Here is a 21599-nt window from a genome sequence, read left to right on the forward strand (position 1 = left end):
CACATTACACATACACTGTACATGCACCCTAATGACTCCTTCATCATCATATGACTAAAAAAACTGTCAAGTATGACGTTAAACCCCAAGCACTCACTCACTCACGAAATCGTTTAAATATATGGCCTCTTTTCAATTTACCTCAGTTAGGGGTTTATTCTAACTCTTCATGTAAACTCTTAAATAGTAGGAAATTACATGCCCCTTTGGCACCGTGACTTAAGTAGAATTATGTAAAAAAAAAAGATTCAGTGATATTAATTGCAATTTATTAGACCTCACTGGCATGTAAATATTTCTGGGGCATAGAGGAAGCTGTTGCTTGAGAATTAAGTCAATTATTATTCCAGAAAAGGTCTGTGAAATTTGATTTTATTTTAAGTACTTTTGAAGTCAGTTGGTAGGAAAATATCACGAAACATTTGGAGTGCAAGATCTTTATGGCTTTACCATTTTTTTTTTTACCCAACATTATGCCGGTATTTACAAAGTTAGAATTTTCTATTCTACTCAAAATGTAGATTACCATGTAGTCTGATGACAGGGCACATTTTGCACTCGCTCAACTTGTTTATCTCCTCATTCCACAAGTGACAGTTTTCAGTTTTGTTTATGACTCCCTTGAGGATAACAGTAAATGCACTTTTGTTTTTTGGTTTTTTTTCCCCCAACAGGACAGAAAAGCTTTTATCTATAGGTCTAATCTACAGACATCAGAGTCAATATGGACAGGCCAGAAAGCAAATAACCACTCGAACCCCATTGCAAGCTCCTCTGACATTTTATACTGTCTGCCTGTGTGGTGATGATCAGTTTATAAGTGGAGAACTAAGGGGTGCCATATTGCTGAACTGCTGAACATTTGTATCCAATTCATACATTGTATAGTTTTTGAGTATGAAAGACTACAGCCTTGAGAGCCAATAAAACCAGAACACCAATAAATTAAAAGTGTGATAACTGGTAAACGGTCACACCTAACTGTTGAAATATGGCCTCTTGTCAATTTTCTTCAATTTATAGGGTTTTATTCTGATAGTTCATGTACATTTTTAAAAAGAAGCAAATTTTACACAAATTTATGGAATATTAACTGAACAATATGGAATGCAATTTTGTACATCACATCTTTGAAAGTTTGCCAGTAATTTGCCAAAGTTGGCTGCCGGTCGTATAAGTGAAATATTCTTGAGTACGGCGTAAAACAACAATCATATAAATAAATAAATCAATAAATAAATAAATAAATAAAATAAAGGTGGAGATCTTAACATACTGTTTCAATACTCGTCATTTCAGCTCGGGTATGGGTCAAGTTCACCGGCACTCTCTAACCGTGACCGTTTCCCTACGTTCTTTCGCACCCACCCCTCGGCCACCATCCACAATCCCACCAGGGTCAGACTATTCAAGAAGTTCAACTGGTCCCAGATTGCAACCATACAGGAGACACTGGAGGTTTTCCAGTCTGTGAGTATATGAGTGTATTACATTCAAGAGTATACAGTATGGATTATAGTCTCGCAAAATAACAGACAGCATCACAATACCTGGTGTCCAGCGCAAACAGTCTGGTATTGTGGCGACTCCAACAAATGACAGAAGGCAATGCATTGTTTCTAGTTGCCACGGTACTCAAATTATTGAAATGAATATAATCCCAGATACTGGGAAGTCATCTGCTATTGTTTGTTCTGCAGTAATTTTTACTTTTAAGAGAGTGTATTCTGTTCTTGTGATCAAAGTGTACCACGAAAACACATGACAGAATGTAACATAAAAATATGATCTCTGAATGTACACAAATTCTCCAATCCAGTGGGCCATATATGAGAAGGTCTGACAGCAGATGGTTGTGGGTTTCCTCTGGGCTCTGCCCAGTTTCCTCCCACCATAATGTTAGCCATTGTCGTATAAGTGAAACATTCTTGAGTATGGCATAAAATATCAATCAATTAAATACCTAAATCTAATCCAGTTTCAATCTTTATTAAAGCAACGGTATGAATGTTAGGTGATACTGAGATACATATATACCATAAATATGTCTACTGAAACCAAGAGTTTCATCACCTAAGTGTAGACGTGTTTAAATTACACCTCGTTACATATGCGCATATCATCCTGTATGACATCCTGTTTGCTATGCAATCCACGTTTAGCTCGGAATATTGGGTAACTTATTAAATATTTCTGAAATTCCATTTGGGAATCTTCCGAGATTGGTATGGAAGACATGAATGACATTTTTTGATAAGATTCTTCTGTTATGCATGAAATTGTGTCCATGTGACACTCATTCTTTTGTCTCGAGCAATCTCATTTATTTATTTATTTATTTGAGTGGTGGTTTACGCCATGCTCAAGAATATTTCACTTATACGACAGCGGCAAGTATTATGGTGGGAGGAAACCGGGCAGAGCCTGGGGGAAACCCATGACCATCCACAGGTTGCTGCCAGATCTTCCCACTTAAGGCCATAGTGAGTTGAACTCACAGCGACCGCATTGGTGAGAGACTCCTGGGTCATTACGCTGTGCTAGCGCGCTAACCAACTAACCGCTGAGGCCCCTCTGAGCAATCTCAGGTTGGCACCATACATGTGTGCAGATGATACCTGCACTCATACCACCTTATATACCGCATGTATTTGTCGTGAAGGTTTTCTAGGTTCAGTGGATGAATTTTTAGGTCAAAAAGAATGGAAGACTCGAGGACAAACTACACAGAAGGTCAAAATGACAGCAGAACGCAGAATCATTTTTTTGTGACATTGCAGTGCGTGTGTACTTCACATATGTTTTATGAGCACATGTGCACCGATAATTGTGATGTAAAGAAAGACAGAACAAATGAGTTTCACAGCTTTGGAACGTCTTAATACAGGCGGGAAGGAGGTTTACGAATGCCTCATTAAGGCAGGATAAATAGGTATATACATCAGGGGTTGAAAGGGCTTTAAGTGCCAAATGCTCCTAAATTTCAGATTGGGCTTGTAGAAATTTTGGTATTGCCTGTGGCTGGTATATACTTAGGAAGAAAGTTAGACATTACATGTATTTGAACAGTTGGCTCCTGGTATAGAAGCAAACATTTCAACCCCTGGGTAACAGGTAACTGTTGATCAGTGTAATAATGATAGTACCTGTCCATCATTGAAAGGTGTTTCATTACAACACGCTCTTCAGTATTATAAAGTCCCTCAGAATTTTTACCGCTGTACACATTTGTGCTTTGCGCTTTAAAAGTTTCATTGAAAAAAAAACAACATACGTACTGTATGCTGTAACACATTAGTACTCTGAGCTTTCATAGTTTCATTGGGGGGCCTCCGTGGCTCAGTCGGTTAGCGCGCTAGCGCAGCGTAATGACCCAGAAGCCTCTCACCAATGCGGTCGCTGTGAGTTCAAGACCAGCTCATGCTGCCTTCCTCTCCGGCCGTACGTGGGAAGGTCTGCCAGCAACCTGCGGATGGTCGTGGGTTTCCCCCGGGCTCTGCCCGGTTTCCACCCACCATAATGCTGGCCGCCGTCGTATAAGTGAAATATTCTTGAGTACAGCGTAAAACACCAATCAAAAAAAAAAAAAAATCATAGTTTCATTGCCAAAAAAAATTCCATATGCCTAGGCCACTTCAACAGCCTGTATGTCATATATACACTGTATGTAAACTATTGATGTCATCTTTCACGAGGTGCTAATTATCAGATCACTGATCAAGGATGGAAACTCTTACTTTTAAAGCCCTTGATTAGCTTGTCAGTCCATAGTGACCATTTGCTGATTACTGACTAGACAATTCTTGTGAATGGACGCCCTTTGTATTCCACGACCTTTCTTGCCCTTGAGCCTGTCGACCAGTTCCCCCACTACTTCCGGAGACCATTGACTCTCTACACTAATCAAGGAAACTTAATTTGGCGTTCATGGGCATAATATGTGTTGCCCTCCATTAAGACAGCCACCCTGACCCTTGCACAGTGCTTCACACAGGATCTGTATATGTATATGTACAGCAGGAAGCCGTGTCACCGTGCATCTATATTATCACAGCTAATAAGATTTCCGCCCAGTTGCACTTCATGAAGTCAAAGTAGATTTGTTTACGTGGGAAAAGTTTTAATATTATTACATGTAGGGAAAATTTTTTTGTTTACTTCCAAAAATCTGTACTCAAATGAATTATCATGTCGAGTTCATCATAAACTAGTTAGTGCATGAAATAACAGATCCTTTCTCCTTATCTCATTAATTCAATTTAATTTCACTTCACTTCAATTTCAGTCCCCCAGCTACGTTGTGTGAATCAAAATGGCAGGGGCTTCAAAGGTACATACTCAATCCACAAAAAAGACAGGGTGGCAATTTTCATTTTGTGTATCTCATAACATTTTGTCTGCCCCCAAAAAGGGTAGTGTTAACAACTTAGGGGCAGAGTGCAGTAATCTTCTGAAAGAAACTTTCAGCTACATGTAACGATAGGAATTTAAATAATTAACTTTTGTTTGAAATCCAGAGAAGAGAGAATTACTGTCACTTAATGGAGTTATTGGGACTCCAGTTTCTGAATCAGTCCTTCAGTCAACTTTGAGAATGCATGCTTGCAGACACACCAAAATAGTCCTGCTTGTTTCCATGATACCAAAGAGTCTAATAATTGTGGAGGAGCAGTCAGCTTTGGAATGGCTACTTCCCGGCAGAATTAGTATTGTATACTGTCAGCATACAGCCGCTATTTCATGGCTTCTGGTCATTACCATGTGCTAGATCGCTAACTAAGTTACTAGTCTTTACTGGGACGGCTTAATTAGGACCCAAGGTATTAGCTGTTAGGACGGTTATCCAGAAGTCTTGTTAAGGTGTATCGAAGCACCTGGGTGCGTAGGGCTATCTTCATGTGTAGACTTTCTCATACATGATTCTGTTTAGGAAGTCTTAGTTCTGATAATTGACATTGTTTCATTGTTAAAAGCAAAGAAATGTCAATGATAATTATCACTTCTGACTTAATGACAGATCCTGGGCCCGGTTTCACGAAGTACTCTAAACGTTACCTTCACTTAACTACCACGGCAACCAGTACTGCTGGCATTATGTCGTCATGGTAGTAGAGAGCTTCATGAAACTGGGCCCAGAATTACAGTATATATATATATATATATATATATATATATGCTCATGTATGTTTACATGCATGTATCAGAGATACTTTAGGTCATGCATTGAAATTCTTTAAAGAGTTACCACAGTTTCAAAACCTCATGCAGTGTTTTAAAAGCAGGGTTAAATGAAAATCAAGAAAATCTGAGTTGCTTTCCTGAATAAACTTAAATTTCGGTGTATTAAAATTGTTACCGTAAGTTTCGGAGGATCATGCAGAAACAAAAATGTGTCATTTGCACTTTGGCCTTGTGACAAGGTCACGCAACAACACCTGTCAATTCACCCATCGCTGACGATGTGCAGTGTACAAATTACACTCTAAAACCTCCTTCGTTTTCATATGACTGGAAAATTTTTAAGTATGACGTTAAACCCCAAGCACTTGCTCATTCGCTCACTCAATGGACTTTCCCATAAATTGTACCTGTTACTTGTAGGCCGCACTATACCCTTCAGGACTGATGTCATATTAGGCTATATGGTGTAGTACATGTATATAATCACCAATCTCCACATTCCTGTTAATGCTTAGTGTTTAACTGGCAGTAACTGGCTAACCATGTTACTGGTCCACATGGAGGCCGTTCAGTATGGGCCTGAAGCCTGTTCTCTGATGCACAGGGCTACATGGTTCTACTGCCTTATAGTACACGTGCCCTAGGATGCCCCACATGGTTCAGGAAGACTGTGGATGCTATCTTTGACTCATTGCACTTTTGATGTTATTATCGTGCCTAGTGCATTTATGTACTCGTACATATATCACATAGTGTTTTTAGTGCTACCTTTACATAGGCTTTATGGTCTTTGAGATGGCCTATTCTGGCAAACTTAACAAAGGACAGATAGGGAAAATTGGAGGAAATTGAAAAAGAGTCCTGATTTCAAATTCTGGCCATTCCATGGACTTTATAAGCTGAATCAGCATTTGAGGAGCCTTGTGAATTGAGACAAGGTGGGTGGGTGAGTGGGGGGGGGGGTGCTCTGGCAAGCTGATGCATCTAAAAGGCATAATCTGTTGGCAGGGTCTGTTGGCTCAGCGGTGCTGTATTACCCTAAAATTCACATCTTTTATAGTTACATTTATAACGTCGACTAAAGTTTATAAGCTCGTAAGACTCTTGATGTGACCATTCAGCTTATTACACAGAGGGATAATTAAGGATACATGTCACTTCTCCTTCAGTGTAGCACACTTCATGACCACATGTGATTCACTTAAATATTGTCACAAACGTGCCCACACAGTTATCATTTAAGGCGTTTGTAGAAGCTTTCCGTAAGCATTGAAAAAAGCATTTAGATGTTTCATATGTTCTTTGGATTAATTTTAGAGGCTTGATTGTCAGGTAATGTTCCAGTGAAAGATATGATATTATGTAGATTTTAGGCTGATACAGTTATCATAGAGTAGTATGCACATTGTGTCCATTCCTGTATTATATAGTTTACAGGCTATCAATAAAAGTAAATTATTTATTTATTTTATTGGTGTTTTACACCATACTTTCACTTATACGATTGCGGCCAGCATTATGGTGGGTGGAAACTGGACAGAGCCCAGGGGAAACCCACGACCATCCGCAGGTAGGTGGCAGACCTTCCCACTTACGGCCGGAGAGGAAGCCAGGGACTCGCAAAGATCGCATTGGTGAGAGGCTCCTGGGTTATCACGCTGCGCTAGCGCGCACAGCCTGAAAGTAAGCCAGCATGAGTCGGTCTTGAACTCACAGTGACCGCATTGATGCTTTCAGTGAGTAAATAACTTCATATATAATGCACATAAAACTTATGAGGGAGAGTGTTACACATATTGACCAATGTTATACATCATAACATCAGTGTTTAAGTGCGGTGGGTGCTGTAATTTTTTTAAAAAGTTAAAAGTGAAAATATTCTTGAAAATCCGGCTATACTACCCTGACCAAATACATGTCAGTAAAAAATGAGAGACTTTTGTGAATGATTATTTTGTACAGAACGTTCATTATATATACATGTTTGAGCTAATTGTAAGTTACCTGCGTCTTAAGAATTATAAAAGGTACATGAGGGTTTAAAACCTGGGTGTCAGATTTTAACCATTCAGCTCAGAGTTAAAATTTTCCCGCCCGGGGTTTAAATCCCCATAAACCCTCTCAACACGCAGATAATGATTTTGTCCCTACAGTATTTATCAATAGAAACCCATTCTTGCATAAAGCTGAACTGCGAAATTAATGCTAGCCAGATGTCCATTCCAGACAGCGCTGATATCATGTGACGTGAAGTCACACTGTCAACACCCCAGGGGAATGTACAGGTATGTTACATCCCAGAGGATAGTGACATTACCTGAAGTTAATGTGCTTATACCTATATGCTGTACATACATGATGTATTTCAGCTGTGTATTGTCTATGTATTATTTAAACCCTCCCAATGTGATTTACATGTTCCATATGGCTTTCAGCTCTGGCATGTGTATATTGGCATATTAAGCCATCTACTTGTAACCAGCTAATGACAGGCAACAATCCGGGCATACATTATTATGTACTTTACCCTAAATAACCATATATTTTGTCCATGGTTAACGTGCCTATTTTCCCTGAGTGTGAGAGCTCTATTGATTTTAGAAAGGTGTTTTGAGGTTTGCTTGGAACATGGAATGATATTCTGCTGGAAACTTGTAAGTTTCAGCACCAAAAATAATGTTTTGTGACATAAAATTTGCCTCTGAAAATGCACTTTGGTGAGCGAAATTTAAGGTTATTACTTGTATGTTTTTGGTTGGCTCTTCGTGCATTTCACATCATACCAGTGACAATTAACTTTGTATAGCTTTGGTCATGCATGCATGATGATGGACATGTATGCATTATATTGGTCATGCAAAATTTGACTTTTGAGTTCAGCGTTAAAAGGGAAACTTCTATCAGCTCACAACTTAAATGTACCTGACAAACTTGTCAAGTTAAGATCACAACAGGCTGATCGTACTATTTGCTGGAATTGAGGTCCGGTCCTTATTGGTAAGGGGCTTAAGTAGCATGATTATATATATATATAGACTGACGTGGTCTAGACTGGACTCGGCTGGCTTCACAAGTATCCCAGAGTCTCTCTGAAACCCTAATGCAGATTGTCTGGCCAGCCAATACAGGATTTAATTTCAAAGTCGTATGATTTAGTCAGACGACATAATTACGTGTAAGTGGTTTGGAAACTTCTGTCATATGTGTGCATGTACTAAACTGGAACAGTTTGGCCCAGAAACTTCTGTCACATGTGAACATGTACTCAGCTGTAGATGGGACAGTTTGGCTCAGAAAATTCTGTCATATGTGAACATGTACTCAGCTGTAGATGGGACAGTTTGGCCCAGAAACTTCTGTCCTATGTGAACATGTACTCAGCTGTAGATGTGACAGTTTGGCCCAGAAACTTCTGTCACATGTGAACATGTACTCAGCTGTAGATGGGACAGTTTGGCCCAGAAACTTCTGTCACGTGTGAACATGTACTCAGCTGTAGATGGGACAGTTTGGCCCAGAAACTTCTGTCACATGTGTACATGTACTCAGCTGTAGATGGGACAGTTTGGCCCAGAAACTTCTGTCACATGTGAACATGTACTCAGCTGTAGGTGGGACAGTTTGGCCCAGAAACTTCTGTCACATGTGTACATGTACTCAGCTGTAGATGGGACAGTTTGGCCCAGAAACTTCTGTCACATGTGTACATGTACTCAGCTGTAGATGGGACAGTTTGGCCCAGAAACTTCTGTCACATGTGTACATGTACTCAGCTGTAGATGGGACAGTTTGGCTCAGAAACTTCTGTCACATGTGTACCTGTACTCAGCTGTAGATGGGACAGTTTGGCCCAGAAACTTCTGTCACATGTGAACATGTACTCAGCTGTATATGGGACAGTTTGGCCCAGAAACTTCTGTCACGTGTGTACATGTACTCAGCTGTAGATGGGACAGTTTGGCCCAGAAACTTCTGTCACGTGTGTACATGTACTCAGCTGTAGATGGGACAGTTTAGCCCAGAAACTTCTGTCACGTGTGAACATGTACTCAGCTGTAGATGGGACAGTTTGGCCCAGAAACTTCTGTCACGTGTGAACATGTACTCAGCTGTAGATGGGACAGTTTGGCCCAGAAACTTCTGTCACGTGTGTACATGTACTCAGCTGTAGATGGGACAGTTTGGCCCAGAAACTTCTGTCACATGTGTACATGTACTCAGCTGTAGATGGGACAGTTTAGCCCAGAAACTTCTGTCACGTGTGAACATGTACTCAGCTGTAGATGGGACAGTTTGGCCCAGAAACTTCTGTCACATGTGAACATGTACTCAGCTGTAGATGGGACAGTTTGGCCCAGAAACTTCTGTCACGTGTGTACATGTACTCAGCTGTAGATGGGACAGTTTGGCCCAGAAACTTCTGTCATATGCGAACATGTACTTGTATTTGATAACTGTAGATGGGACGAGACACATTTGGCGGGTTGAGATGTACGGCTCATCCACTAATCACTGTAACAGACATACTTCGTGAGTTTAGATGTTAAAATATTTCTTAATATTTTTTAATATATTTAATATTTATTGGTCTTAATACTGTACACATAAACTTAAGCAAAAGTTACAGGATAAGGCTTATCACATTTTGTTGCTGGACAGAACTTCTATCAGAACAAAAAATAATAAAATGAACACAGAGTCTTCATGCCATATAACTACTCATCCTTTATTAAAACAAATTTCTTTATTTATCGTGGGAAGAACACAGCCTTTACAGGGTTAACCCCACATTCTAAAACTTCTAGATGCCTGATAGACAAAACTCGTGACATAAAGCTGTTGCCAAGCTGCGGATTCGAACTAGTGTCTAGTCTGAGCTCATCAACTGTGTCAGTGGATATGACGATGATATTGAAGGAAGGTCTCATTGATGATACCTGTACATTACTAGTCATGTACATGTGTATGACAGTGTGTGTAACTATGCCCTTTTATCTGACATTTGTGGCTTTCTCTGGGGCATCACATTTCTCCAGTTCTCCCAAAGGTTGTATTCATAAGACTTCACTTCAGGGACCTTTAATTGTTAATTTGCCATTTCAAAAATCCTTCAAGCCCCGGTCTGGCAAACTGAATGCATGTATGCTCTTCAACTACAACACATAATTTAGAGCAGAGATGATGACTGACATTAATTTTCATAGTCTAGTATTTTCTTAAAGGAATTTGACTTGTCACCCTATAGATAGGATCTTTCTCATTTGACCTGAATAACCCGATGAAGCTTGAACGGGGCTGTGTGTTTTTGTAATTAAGGCCCATGATGTTGTGTTCTGTGTTGTATCTGGATCAGCTCAGTGGGTGTCAATGACTGCCTGGTAGGAACTGTTTTTCTCTGATCTGACATTTGTAGACTTGGTGGATTAACCCAGATAACTGCCCAGATGAACTCCAATCCTGCCATTATGGCCTGCACAACCTTATACAGGCACTCTCTTCCCTTTCCTGTCATTGGCTAGGTATGACTTGATCCCGGCTCTGAACGCCAGTTTATTTCTATGTACAGATAACTATGCTTTTTTGAAGGCTTTAATAGAAGGTTTGTTGGATTCAGACTTGAGTAAGTTCAAAAAAAGTATTCTGTTCATTATGTTAAAAGTCTGATGCACTTTTAAAAAAAAATGCCTTTTAGTTCAGGAATATAAGACCTTTTTTTTAGCTAGTGTTCTGGAATGTTGCTAATGCCATGTTAATTCAAATGAAGTGCTATAATATAAGTAACATAATATAAGTTATAATATAAGTGGTTAACATGCCAATGGGGCGCAGTGACCCAGGAGCCTGTGGCCAAATAATGCAGTCATTGTGAGTTCAAGTCCAGCTCATGCGGTCTTCCTCTCCGACCATTCATGGGAAGGTCAGCCAGCAACCTGTGGATGGTCGGGGGGGGGGGGGTTTCCCTACCATAATGCTAACCACCATCGTATAAGTGAAATATTTTTCATTGTGGCGTAAAACACCAATCAAATAAATAAATAAGTTTAAGTGATATACATGCATGTGCTCTTGAAATATTTATTTATTTATTTATTTGATTGGTGTTTTATGCTGTACTCAAGAATATTTCACTTATACGACAGCGGCCAGCATTATGGTGGGAGGAAACTGGGCAGAGCCCGGGGAAACCCACGACCATCTGCAGGTTGCTGTCAGACCTTCCCACGTACGTTCAGAGAGGAAGCCCGCACTCTTGAAATAAGAAGGGCCAATCTTCCGTAGAGGGGAAAAAACTGTGGAAAGACCTAAAGTTTGCAGAAGATGTTGTCTTGAAATACAGTAGTGTACAGTAAATAATGAAACTGAGTGATTGATACATGATATTAATTTTATTCTCGTTTTCTAGTGTAAAGATGGTAAGAGGTATGGTTAATCTCAGTAGAAACAGTAATTTTTTCCTACAAGCTTCGCACAGAAGGTGTTAATTAATTGCTATTGCCTTTACTCGCTGTTTAAACAAAGTGTCCGTGTATTCTTTTAATATTGTGTGTTACATCTTTCCAGGGCTGCTTGCAATCAAATAAATGAAAAAAAAAATGATATTAAATAACTTTTATAGAGCAAGGGAAGACTTCAAGAGTAGTCAATCAATCATGTTTCACATTTGCATACTTTTCAAAATTTGCATGATCATAAAATTCATATGTTTGTGCAAAAATGACAGCTTGAAATGTTTAAATGCATATGCATATACACCAGTTTGAAATTGCAACGTTTAAATCCATATTATTGCATTATTATATTGTAAATGTCTACGTGTATATATACATATATATATATATATATATATATACACACACATTCCATAACCATCACAAGCATTTGTCCTTCTACCGCTGGTCTTTATGTCATAGATTCACCTTTTAGATAATAACATTGGTATTTGGGAATGACTTTACCAAAATAGTGCTAAAAAAATAGATCAACCTGAACAGGTCTTAACATATGTCTTTCCTATCTGACCTCAAGGACTCATTAAGCCTGAAGCAAGATCTCGTTCTGTCCTACAAATGAATGTCCTTGTACTAGTGTGCAGTGTATAGGGTATCCGTATCTCCAGTTTGATCGGCTTTCTCGTATTTGATACTTTGACACTTTAGAATTAATCCGAATCTCTGCAGTAGGGCACTCCAATCCAATCCCGGCCCAAGGCCAGAGTTAGCTGCATGGATCCATGTATCCATGTGTGCACCCCACATGCCAGTGGTCTTCCCAATTTGTCCGTGCCATATCTGCTCTAATTCAATATGGAAGTAATAGCGGCATGGCTTATTGTCAGCAGCTGTGAGTGTTCGCGCAGCGAAGGCTGGCAAACACACATTCCACCCTTGGACCTCGGTGAAGTGATCTCAGTACGGAGACACATCACTTGTAGGGTGTCTCTTCAGGTGGCCTTAAGATGGCCTCTAACTGTCGATGAACCGGGAGATTGACAGTCCTATTCAAACCTAGGCACACACTTAATGCCAACTGTTACCAGGCAAGGTCCCTAAATAAACTCAGTAGAGCCGTATAGAAGGAATCTGTTAAGATGTGTATACATGATGTATGCACATTACAGTTTACAGCATTGCATGTTTTACAGTGCTCTTCATTTTTGTAACAGTCACATTTCCACATGAACGTGCATGTTATTTGCAAAAAGCACCTCCATATTTTTTTTATTTATTTGATTTGTGTTTTACGCCGTACTCAAGACTGTTTCACTTATACAACGGCAGCCAGCGTTATGGTGAGAGGAAACTGGGTATAGCCCAAGCGAAACCCACAACCTTCAACAGGTTGCTGCAGACCTTCCCGTCTACGACCAGAGAGGAAGCCAGCATGAGCTGGACATGAACTCACAGTGAGAGGCTTATGGTCATTGCGCCTCACTGGCACGCTGATCACAGAGGCCCCCACAGCTCAATAAGTTGTGCTCTAATCTAGCCGTCCGCCTCCGTGATTGCCCATTGGTCAGATTTTTGTGCATGCTATAACTTTTAATATAACATGGGCTCTTCACTTAACGAGGGTCTTGGGTGCAAGGTGTCACAGACTTTTTGTGAGATGTTGCAGCTGTTGTGAATTTGGGTTTGTTTGTTTATTTGTTTGAAAAGATCCTTATTACACTAGTTCACAGTTTAGCTTTTTCAAGTGACACATTTTCTTTGTGAAGTTTGATTAATTTCTTATCAGAAAAACCTAATTGTTGGCATTAATAGGACAGGCCTTTATGTGCTTCTTTGTGCATTTTGCATACCAAACTTTAGGTGAAATACAGTAATGCTGGCTCTGTCTATTAAAATGTTAACTCCCACGACCGCCTGTATGAGCCTCAGATGAGTGCCTTACCAGTGACCCCACAGGCCAGGCTTGACTTTTACTGGTGTTTCGGTACAGATTTGCCAGGTACATGTGCTTGTGGAATGGCGTGGTTAATTCGATTTCTGCAAACTGTAAGACTGACTGACCTCATAGAATTGCAAAATTCTTGTGATCAGTCTTAAATATCTACACATTTTACTCCCCACTGCTCTCAACCAATGGCTAGCCTAGAATATTGCATATATAAATAAGTTATTATAACAGTATCAGATAAAAGTTTTGGATCTTCATTATAAAACTATAACTTTGAATCCATTATTTCAGCTTGCTATATAAGGTGCATGTACATGTCTTCATATTTTATTACGGACCCCGAAATATGCTCTTGCTAATAATGAAGTTCCCTTTCTTTGAATTTATTGGTATGAAAATAGTGTTGTCAGTAAAAATCCCCCGTAAAAAAAAAAAAAACGGTTATGGATCGCAGCACCATGAATGAATTAGGAATCTTGGAAATAATTGTCGGAAAAAGCGGGTCTTTCCGAAATATAGGTCACTCTGCCAAAGTGGTGACGCAGATTTATGAATGGGGAATGATCTGGAAATAAATTACGTGTGGTAAAAATAACCAATGAAAGGGAGAAACTGATGATAGCTATATTTAATTCTTTCCTTTTTGTTGCTGCATGCTATTGAAGCTTGGGATGAAATAAGGAAGAAGTCGGCCATGAGGACACTTTTATGGGGTGGTGATTTCACCCATTTACCCCAAGGGGTGAATGTTTCTGACAGGTAGCATAGTGACAACTGTATTGTATCCATTTTAACTACGGTGTGATCTGGTACTGCAGGGACAGAAGAAGTAACATGTCATTTAGGGGTGCCTAAAGTGGCGTGTGAAGCCTCGCATGTATAGGACTAGATCTGTTGCCGACAAAATATGGAGCTCAGCAAATTCCAAGAAAACTGTTCATTCATCTTGTTTTTTGTATGCACTGTATACAAACAAAGGGTAATATGCTCAAGTAGCAATTAATGCGGTGCAAGATTCTACTCAGTCTTTTCTACAGGCTGGGTGATGTAGTAGTGTTTCAGTTAAGCAGTGGACCCGGGTTTCAAGCTTAAGTCGAGTCATACATGTTATACCTAAGTCTTTAAAATCATTAACTTTGGTATAACCTTGAATAGTGCTCAGAATAAGAACAAGAGAATTATTCAGAGTATGTTACAGTGTGCGTGGCTGTACAAGTCCGTTTTGGTGTCAGTATAGTATGACTGTGTGAGGCATCATGTTCTGTAGTATCTTTGACATTTGTGTTCCAGTGAGGCAGCACTAATATATGTATATATGTATAATATATGTATATATATGTATATATATATATATATATGGGTCCACCTTGGTACAAGGGGACATCATCGTAATATGATTGAAATATTGTTGAAAGCCATGTTAACGTCAAAACAAACATCAAACTAAACATTCTCTTCCTTCATGCATTGGTGTATAATACATTTTAAATAAGCTGAATAATCCCTAATGGCAATATACCACAAGATCAACTCAAACTTGTAACAGTTGATATAAGATTCTGTCACCCCTGTAATCATTAGTACTATGCTTAAATGTTTATAACGGCTGCTCTGACCTTGATCAGGGTAATGCACCTAATGTCACTTAAGCTCACCAGCAGCATACTTGTAACAAGCTTCTGTGATCTCTCTGACAGTCACACAGCCCCCAGAGTTCTCTGCGTGCGTGCTCTTGACGATCAGCTAGCAGGTGCATTCGGTACATTCCTGAATCATTCAACAGAGACCCCTTAAAAAAGAAAACAAAAAGCTATAGGTTCTGTCTGTCAGGCTCCATCTGCAGGTACACGTGTACGTGTAGGCAACCTTTTTATAGCTACATCAGCATATAGTCAAGGTGGGTGGTTTTCCCTGGGCACTCTGGTCTTTTCCACTCATAACACTGACCGCCATCTTTAGCATTAAACATCGAAGGATGATATAGGAATATGTGTTTTCACATCAAGATTTAAATGATCTTAAATTTATGTAGAGTATTAAAACAAATAAAACCCCTGAAACAAATACATACGACTGGAACAACGATGCTGAGAATTAAAGCCCATTAGCTTTTACCAGTGAGGCCTGTACATATGTGGTGCAAATATATGCCATTGTTATAAAGTCAACATTTTTCACATTCTGATACGTGTTGAACAAGTGTGAATTAAGCATCATCAGAATCCTTGGTTTTATTTTGTTTTTTGTGTTTTTTTCTGTGTCACGCAGATCATGCCTTGTTTCATGTGGAACCTGTCTGGCTCTCTGCTGGATGTAGAAAACAACCAAGTAGTGGATCCATTAAGGATCACCATTACTGTGTTATAGGTATTTATCTCTTACCTGACAAAGACTGAACTGTCAGAACCGCGGTGTATGCTGATCAGGTTGCCATGGAAACTGCAGAGTTTTCCAGGAATCCCTAAGAACATGTCACACATGTGTATCAACTGTTTCAAATTTCAGATTTGCACAAAGACTTTATTCTGTCTATCTCCACTTGTGCGGTCATGGTACCTGTGTCATATTCCAATTTTGCCCAAAGACTTTATGGTGCCAGTCGTAGCAGTATATAGTACAGGTACACTGCATAGCATTTTATCCTGTTGAATGAATGAAATCTTTATTTAAAGAGTATACTTCTGTCAGATTTAACAATTTGCTCTTCCCAGAGGCCGTGTATAACAGTACATGAACATCGAACAAGTGCTAACAGTACAAACCATTTCGTTTTTGAAAACAGTCAATAATACATCACTACATCTTCCAGCGTATATAAATTTACTGGTTAAAATAATTTTTCAAATAACGTGACTTAAAAGCAGAAAGTTTATTGGTATAGTATAGGTACCTGTTTCGAATTTTATTTTTGGGTACAATTAAAGACTTAGTATTCTATCTATCCAATTAGAATACATGTTGTACAGGTGTCATATAAACAAAGTAACTCCAAAGAAATTCACTTTGACAATGAATTTAATTAAAATCGAAATATTGAGAGTGTCAAATGGGAGATTTCTTCTGAGGTACTTGGTTTAATTATTTATTATGTTTAGCTGTTTAGTGGACCAACTAGAAAGTGCAGGTACCAGTTGTAAATTCCAGTTTTGGATAAAGACTTTATCCTGTCAATCATGTTAGTATAAAATGTACTTAGAAAAGTTTTTCTCAGGTATATGTCTGCGTTTTATGAAATTGCAGTAAGAACTTGTAATTTCTTTGCAGGCCTATATATAAAACACTTGTAAAACTGCATGAGCTGGCATTGAAAGAGCTGCAATGGAAAGTAAGACATATGATGAAATTCTTTCAAAATCTGCCATTTTTTGTTAGGTGTGTAATCATACCCTTGCTTAAGAGGATGGCTGTATGGCTACTATAGTTTGTAACATCGTAACATACGCGTCAGCCAGCGTTAATGAACTGCCCATTAAGCAGCTGCCATGGCAACTATCTGCACAATGCTGCACCAAAAAAAAAAAAGGCCATCTCACAAATGACAGAAGAAATTTGATAAATTATGGCCAGCTATTTAAACGGTAGTGGGTGAGCTCTGATTAACTTCAATATAATCCATCTTCTGTGAAAGGAGGTAGGAAATCTGGCCTCCTTTTACCTCCCCACTCCATTCATAGGTGCTCACCTCAAGGATAATTGCCAACTTGCATTGTCACAGCTTAAATTAGATACGTACATGCAAGTGCTACTCTCTGACTGCAGAATCTGCAGCTTAACAATGCCTAGCCTGACACTTTGGTTTAAGGGTGGTTTATGTATACTGAAACACGGGAACTGCTGGCCACCCTTACCCTGAGAGCTACGTGGACCCAATTCCGGTATAATGCTTACAAAGAGCTACCCCTTCGTTCAGTTACGATGCATGCGCATTAGATTCGTCCTGAATACACACAGTACGACAATTTTGAAAGCTAAAATATTTATGCACATTTTGCCACAATCGTTACTTGACTTTACATCGCCATTCGCCTGTAAATCTTAGCCACATTTAAAAATAGGTTCTAATTTAGCAGGTCGATGCGCAATACCGTGTTTTTAAAATCTGGGTCAGCTAGTTGCGCAGGCGCAGCAGCAGTTGACCTTTCCTTGAAATTTAGAATGGAACAGTTGCCGTCATTCGTCATTCGTCATTCTGCTCCACAGCCTTCAGACAACTGCAAATTCGCGCCTCTGCAGTAACATGACTTTCTACTTGTCAGAACTGACAGCCAACTGATCAAAACACAAGAGACGTGGTGAAAGGTCAACCACGCATGCACGTCGTCCAACAACCCGATTTATTAGGTCACGATGTCGACACGGCACGTGAGCATAAGTCACAGCTGTGAATTGTCTTGGACTTACCAGCCTTAAAGGCTACAGATTTTGTGGCGAAAATTGGCACAGAAACAGAGAATGTCTTGGTGAACCTAATTTATTGGAGTTTTGGCCGGTAAATGCATGTATTGGTTCATTTTGCACAGATTTTTGGGGCGTGGAGTTCCTATGTGCTAAGCTGTTTTTAAATACCATTATTTTAACCTGGATGACTCCTCGGCTGTGATCTACGCCTAACCCCACATTAAAAGATCACAGCTAAGATCCTTGGCTAAACTATGCCATATTGTACGTGTAGATGAAGGGTAAATGGACGGAACTTTCGTCCCTGATCTTCCGAACAATTTTCCCTAAGTTCACTTAATTTACACCACACTAACACTGTGGTGAAGAAGAACCCTATCTGTTTTAAGCTACCTTAACCTCTTGACATTAAAGGTCTATAAAAGTAAATTTTATAAAAACATAGTGTCAACATGATATTTCTTGAAATTTGTAACCAAAGTTTACTAAACACTTATACAGTAACGCGTAAACTGAGACTTGTAGATGAAATGCAGTGATGACTAATTGTTTGTCCGTCTGGCCATCCGTCTGGTCGTTTCCAGACTCCATGTCTTAAACTGTTGAACGTAACAGGTTATCTCTTGAAATTTGTAAAATTTATGCTAAACACACATAACATGTAAATCAAGATGAACCCTATGTAATGTTGTTCCATGACCAGTTGTTAGTTCGTCTCTTCATCCGCCTGATTATTTCCTTCTAAATCTCCTTCTATCTCTTCAAGTGTTGAAAGTTATGGGGAAGAACCCTATTGACTTTCAGCATTCTATTTCTTCACATCCTTTTGTCAATTTCTTTGTGAGCATTTTAATTTAAGGCTGAGGGGTTTTGAGTACATTGCATGGTATTTTTGAGGCTGAGGGGTTTTGAGTACATTGCATGGTATTTTTGAGGCTGTGGGGTTTTGAATACATTGCATGGTATTTTAAGGCTGAGAGGTTTTGAGTACATTGCATGGTATTTTTGAGGCTGAGGGGTTTTGAGTACATTGCATGGTATTTTAAGGCTGAGGGGTTTTGAGTACATTGCATGGTATTTTAAGGCTGAGAGGTTTTGAGTACATTGCATGGTATTTTTGAGGCTGAGGGGTTTTGAGTACATTGCATGGTATTGTTCAGTGTAGAAAACCATCTTAATCCCTGGATGAGTTTTATTTATTAAGTGTGAGATATAGAAGTATACGCTTCAATTAGCCTGTTTTAAATACGCCTGTAACAGAAAAATGTATACGCTGTGAACAAGGTTTACCAGATCAACTCAATTGTTCTGTGTTATGAACATGTGTATCATGAGGTTCCAACTTCTGGAGGGGATAGGAAGGGGTCAGTAATGGTCTGTCCCCCACTTACCTACCTCTTCCCTTGGTTGGGACAGTTAGGGTGGCAAAATTCACACTTGATTTTATTATTATTTCACTGTTTAAGTACTTTGTGTTGATTTAATTTGCCACTGTATATCTATGTATATATTGTTTTCAAAATCTTGTTGCAAGTGGTTTACACAATCCAGATTACCAGGTTTTCCAACCCATCTGTAATGTAACATATTGTTTAAAATTGTTTGTGTCTGACGGCCTCAGGGTAGATCAACCCAATGTTGACTGAGTATATGCATTGTATTTTACCCTATTGAAATAAAGCCATTATTATTAAAGAAACAGGGGACTTGATCTGGCCTTTCAATGATTGAAACTGGAACAATGTGATAGGCCAATGTAAGTCAGCTAGCTGTCATATACACAGTGGACTGTTATTCCATAAAATGAATGTATTTAGTGTGAGATTTTTATTCGAGACAGAAGTGTCAGAACACATTTGCATCATTGTTCCTGTGGGTTGGGTTGTAAAATAGGAGAAGCTTTTGCAACATTGTTTTCCTGGATTGAGCCATAAGATAAAAAATGCACATTGTAAACATTGTTTTCTCAGATTGTGGTGTAAAATATCAAGAAAGGTATATATGCAATATTGTTTCCCCAGATTCTGGTCTTAAAGTAAGAACTGTTCATTTGCAACGTTGTCTCTTCTTTTCACAGGACTGTGTCGCAACATTAAAATAAAAATTATGCAATTTGCAGTTCTCATTTAGGTACTTAATGAAGTGGGATTAACTGACCATTGGGGTTTTATTTGTTTCCCCCAGACTGTTGAAGACCTGGAAGAACGAGTCAAGAAGGCTGGTATAGACATTGTGGTACGCCAAAGTTTCCTCACTGATCCCACCAACGCCGTGAAAAACCTCAAGGTACAGTAGCAATATTTATTTAATAGTATTTGATTAGTGTTCCACGTCGCTGTCAATGATATTTCACTTTGACAACGGGAGCCAGGATTATGGTGGGAGGAAACTGGGCAGAAATCCAAGAACATCTGCAGGTTGCTGCAAGACGTTCCCATGTGTATAAGCAGAGGAAGCCAGCATAGACTTGGATTCAAAGCAGTAATGCCTCTCACCATAATGCTGGCCGCCGTCGTATAAGTGAAATATTCTTGAGTACGGCGTAAAACACCAATCAAATAAATAAATAAATCAAAGCAGTAATGATATTCTCCTTAGATTCTTTAAGGATAAATATTATATTTAGTCAATATATATACTAGTTGTATGTATATCAAAGCTCTAAGCTTTCATATGGTCGACCAATGGCAAGGTTCTGAAGTTTTTAGCAAATTATAATATCTTTCTAAAACTTTGTGTAACTAGTTTTGCTCTACTTAGGTATCAAATTTTACAAGGATGTTTAATGGTTTCGAATATGGCCACCAGATTATTAAAGTAACCAGGAAGAACAAATTTCAAAACCTTAAACGATAATATTGGTGAGAATTTTACTGTCAAATTTCAGATGGCTGTGATTTGCAGTTTTATAGAAAAATATCAACAGGCAGATGGTCCAAGAAGAGTAATTTTAATATTCCAAGCAAGAGCAGTAGGCTTCCAGCTTTTAACTAAGAAGTCTAATAAACAGGTGTATATAGGGACTACATGTATGGCATGTTATGACGGAAGTTATGTGAAAAATACAAAAATCTCTGAGCCAGTGAAAATGGTGGTTGGTCAAGTACTGTGTAAAGATCTAGTTTGCTATTCATTTCTATCTATATTTGTTTCATCGATGTTTGCTCATCATATCTGCAATTGTTGTTGTTGTTGTTGCAGAGACAAGATGCCCGAATCATTGTGGGCGTATTTTATGAAGACATGGCCAGGCGTGTATTCTGTCAGGTAGGTCATGTGATATTCAGTCTCCTTCTACACATATTGTAATAATAAAAAGACACAAACAGTAAAATCAGAGCAGAAATGACAGAGTGATAATTGGCAAACGGTTGCTTGTAACTGAGGAAATATATGTCCTTATATCATATCAGTTTACCTCAGTTAAGGTTTTATTCTAAGTGTTCCTATAAAGGCTTTATATAAATAGTAGCAAATTACATCCCTTGGCAACATGGTTTAAGCAGAATAAGTAGTTGGGGGAGGGGGGTGGGATACAGGGAGGTGATTGGGGAATTGACCACAGCTCATATAATTAATGACACGGTCTTGACATTGCTTACATATCATGACAATATAAATTG

At 39.0% G+C, this 21599-nt stretch overlaps 1 protein-coding gene across 1 annotated transcript in view; it reads left to right on the forward strand.

Moving 5' to 3' along the window:
- LOC135480268 (gamma-aminobutyric acid type B receptor subunit 1-like) overlaps window positions 1-21599 on the forward strand; it is a 122494-nt gene that overhangs the window by 38190 nt on the left and 62705 nt on the right. Inside the window, exons 3-5 of the mRNA XM_064760062.1 lie at window positions 1300-1470; window positions 20161-20262; window positions 21178-21243. Coding sequence (XP_064616132.1) covers window positions 1300-1470; window positions 20161-20262; window positions 21178-21243 — 339 coding nt within the window. The remainder of the gene's footprint in view (window positions 1-1299; window positions 1471-20160; window positions 20263-21177; window positions 21244-21599) is intronic.

Source organism: Liolophura sinensis, chromosome 13 (assembly GCF_032854445.1).
Source record: "Liolophura sinensis isolate JHLJ2023 chromosome 13, CUHK_Ljap_v2, whole genome shotgun sequence".
Taxonomy (NCBI): Eukaryota; Metazoa; Mollusca; class Polyplacophora; order Chitonida; family Chitonidae; genus Liolophura; species Liolophura sinensis.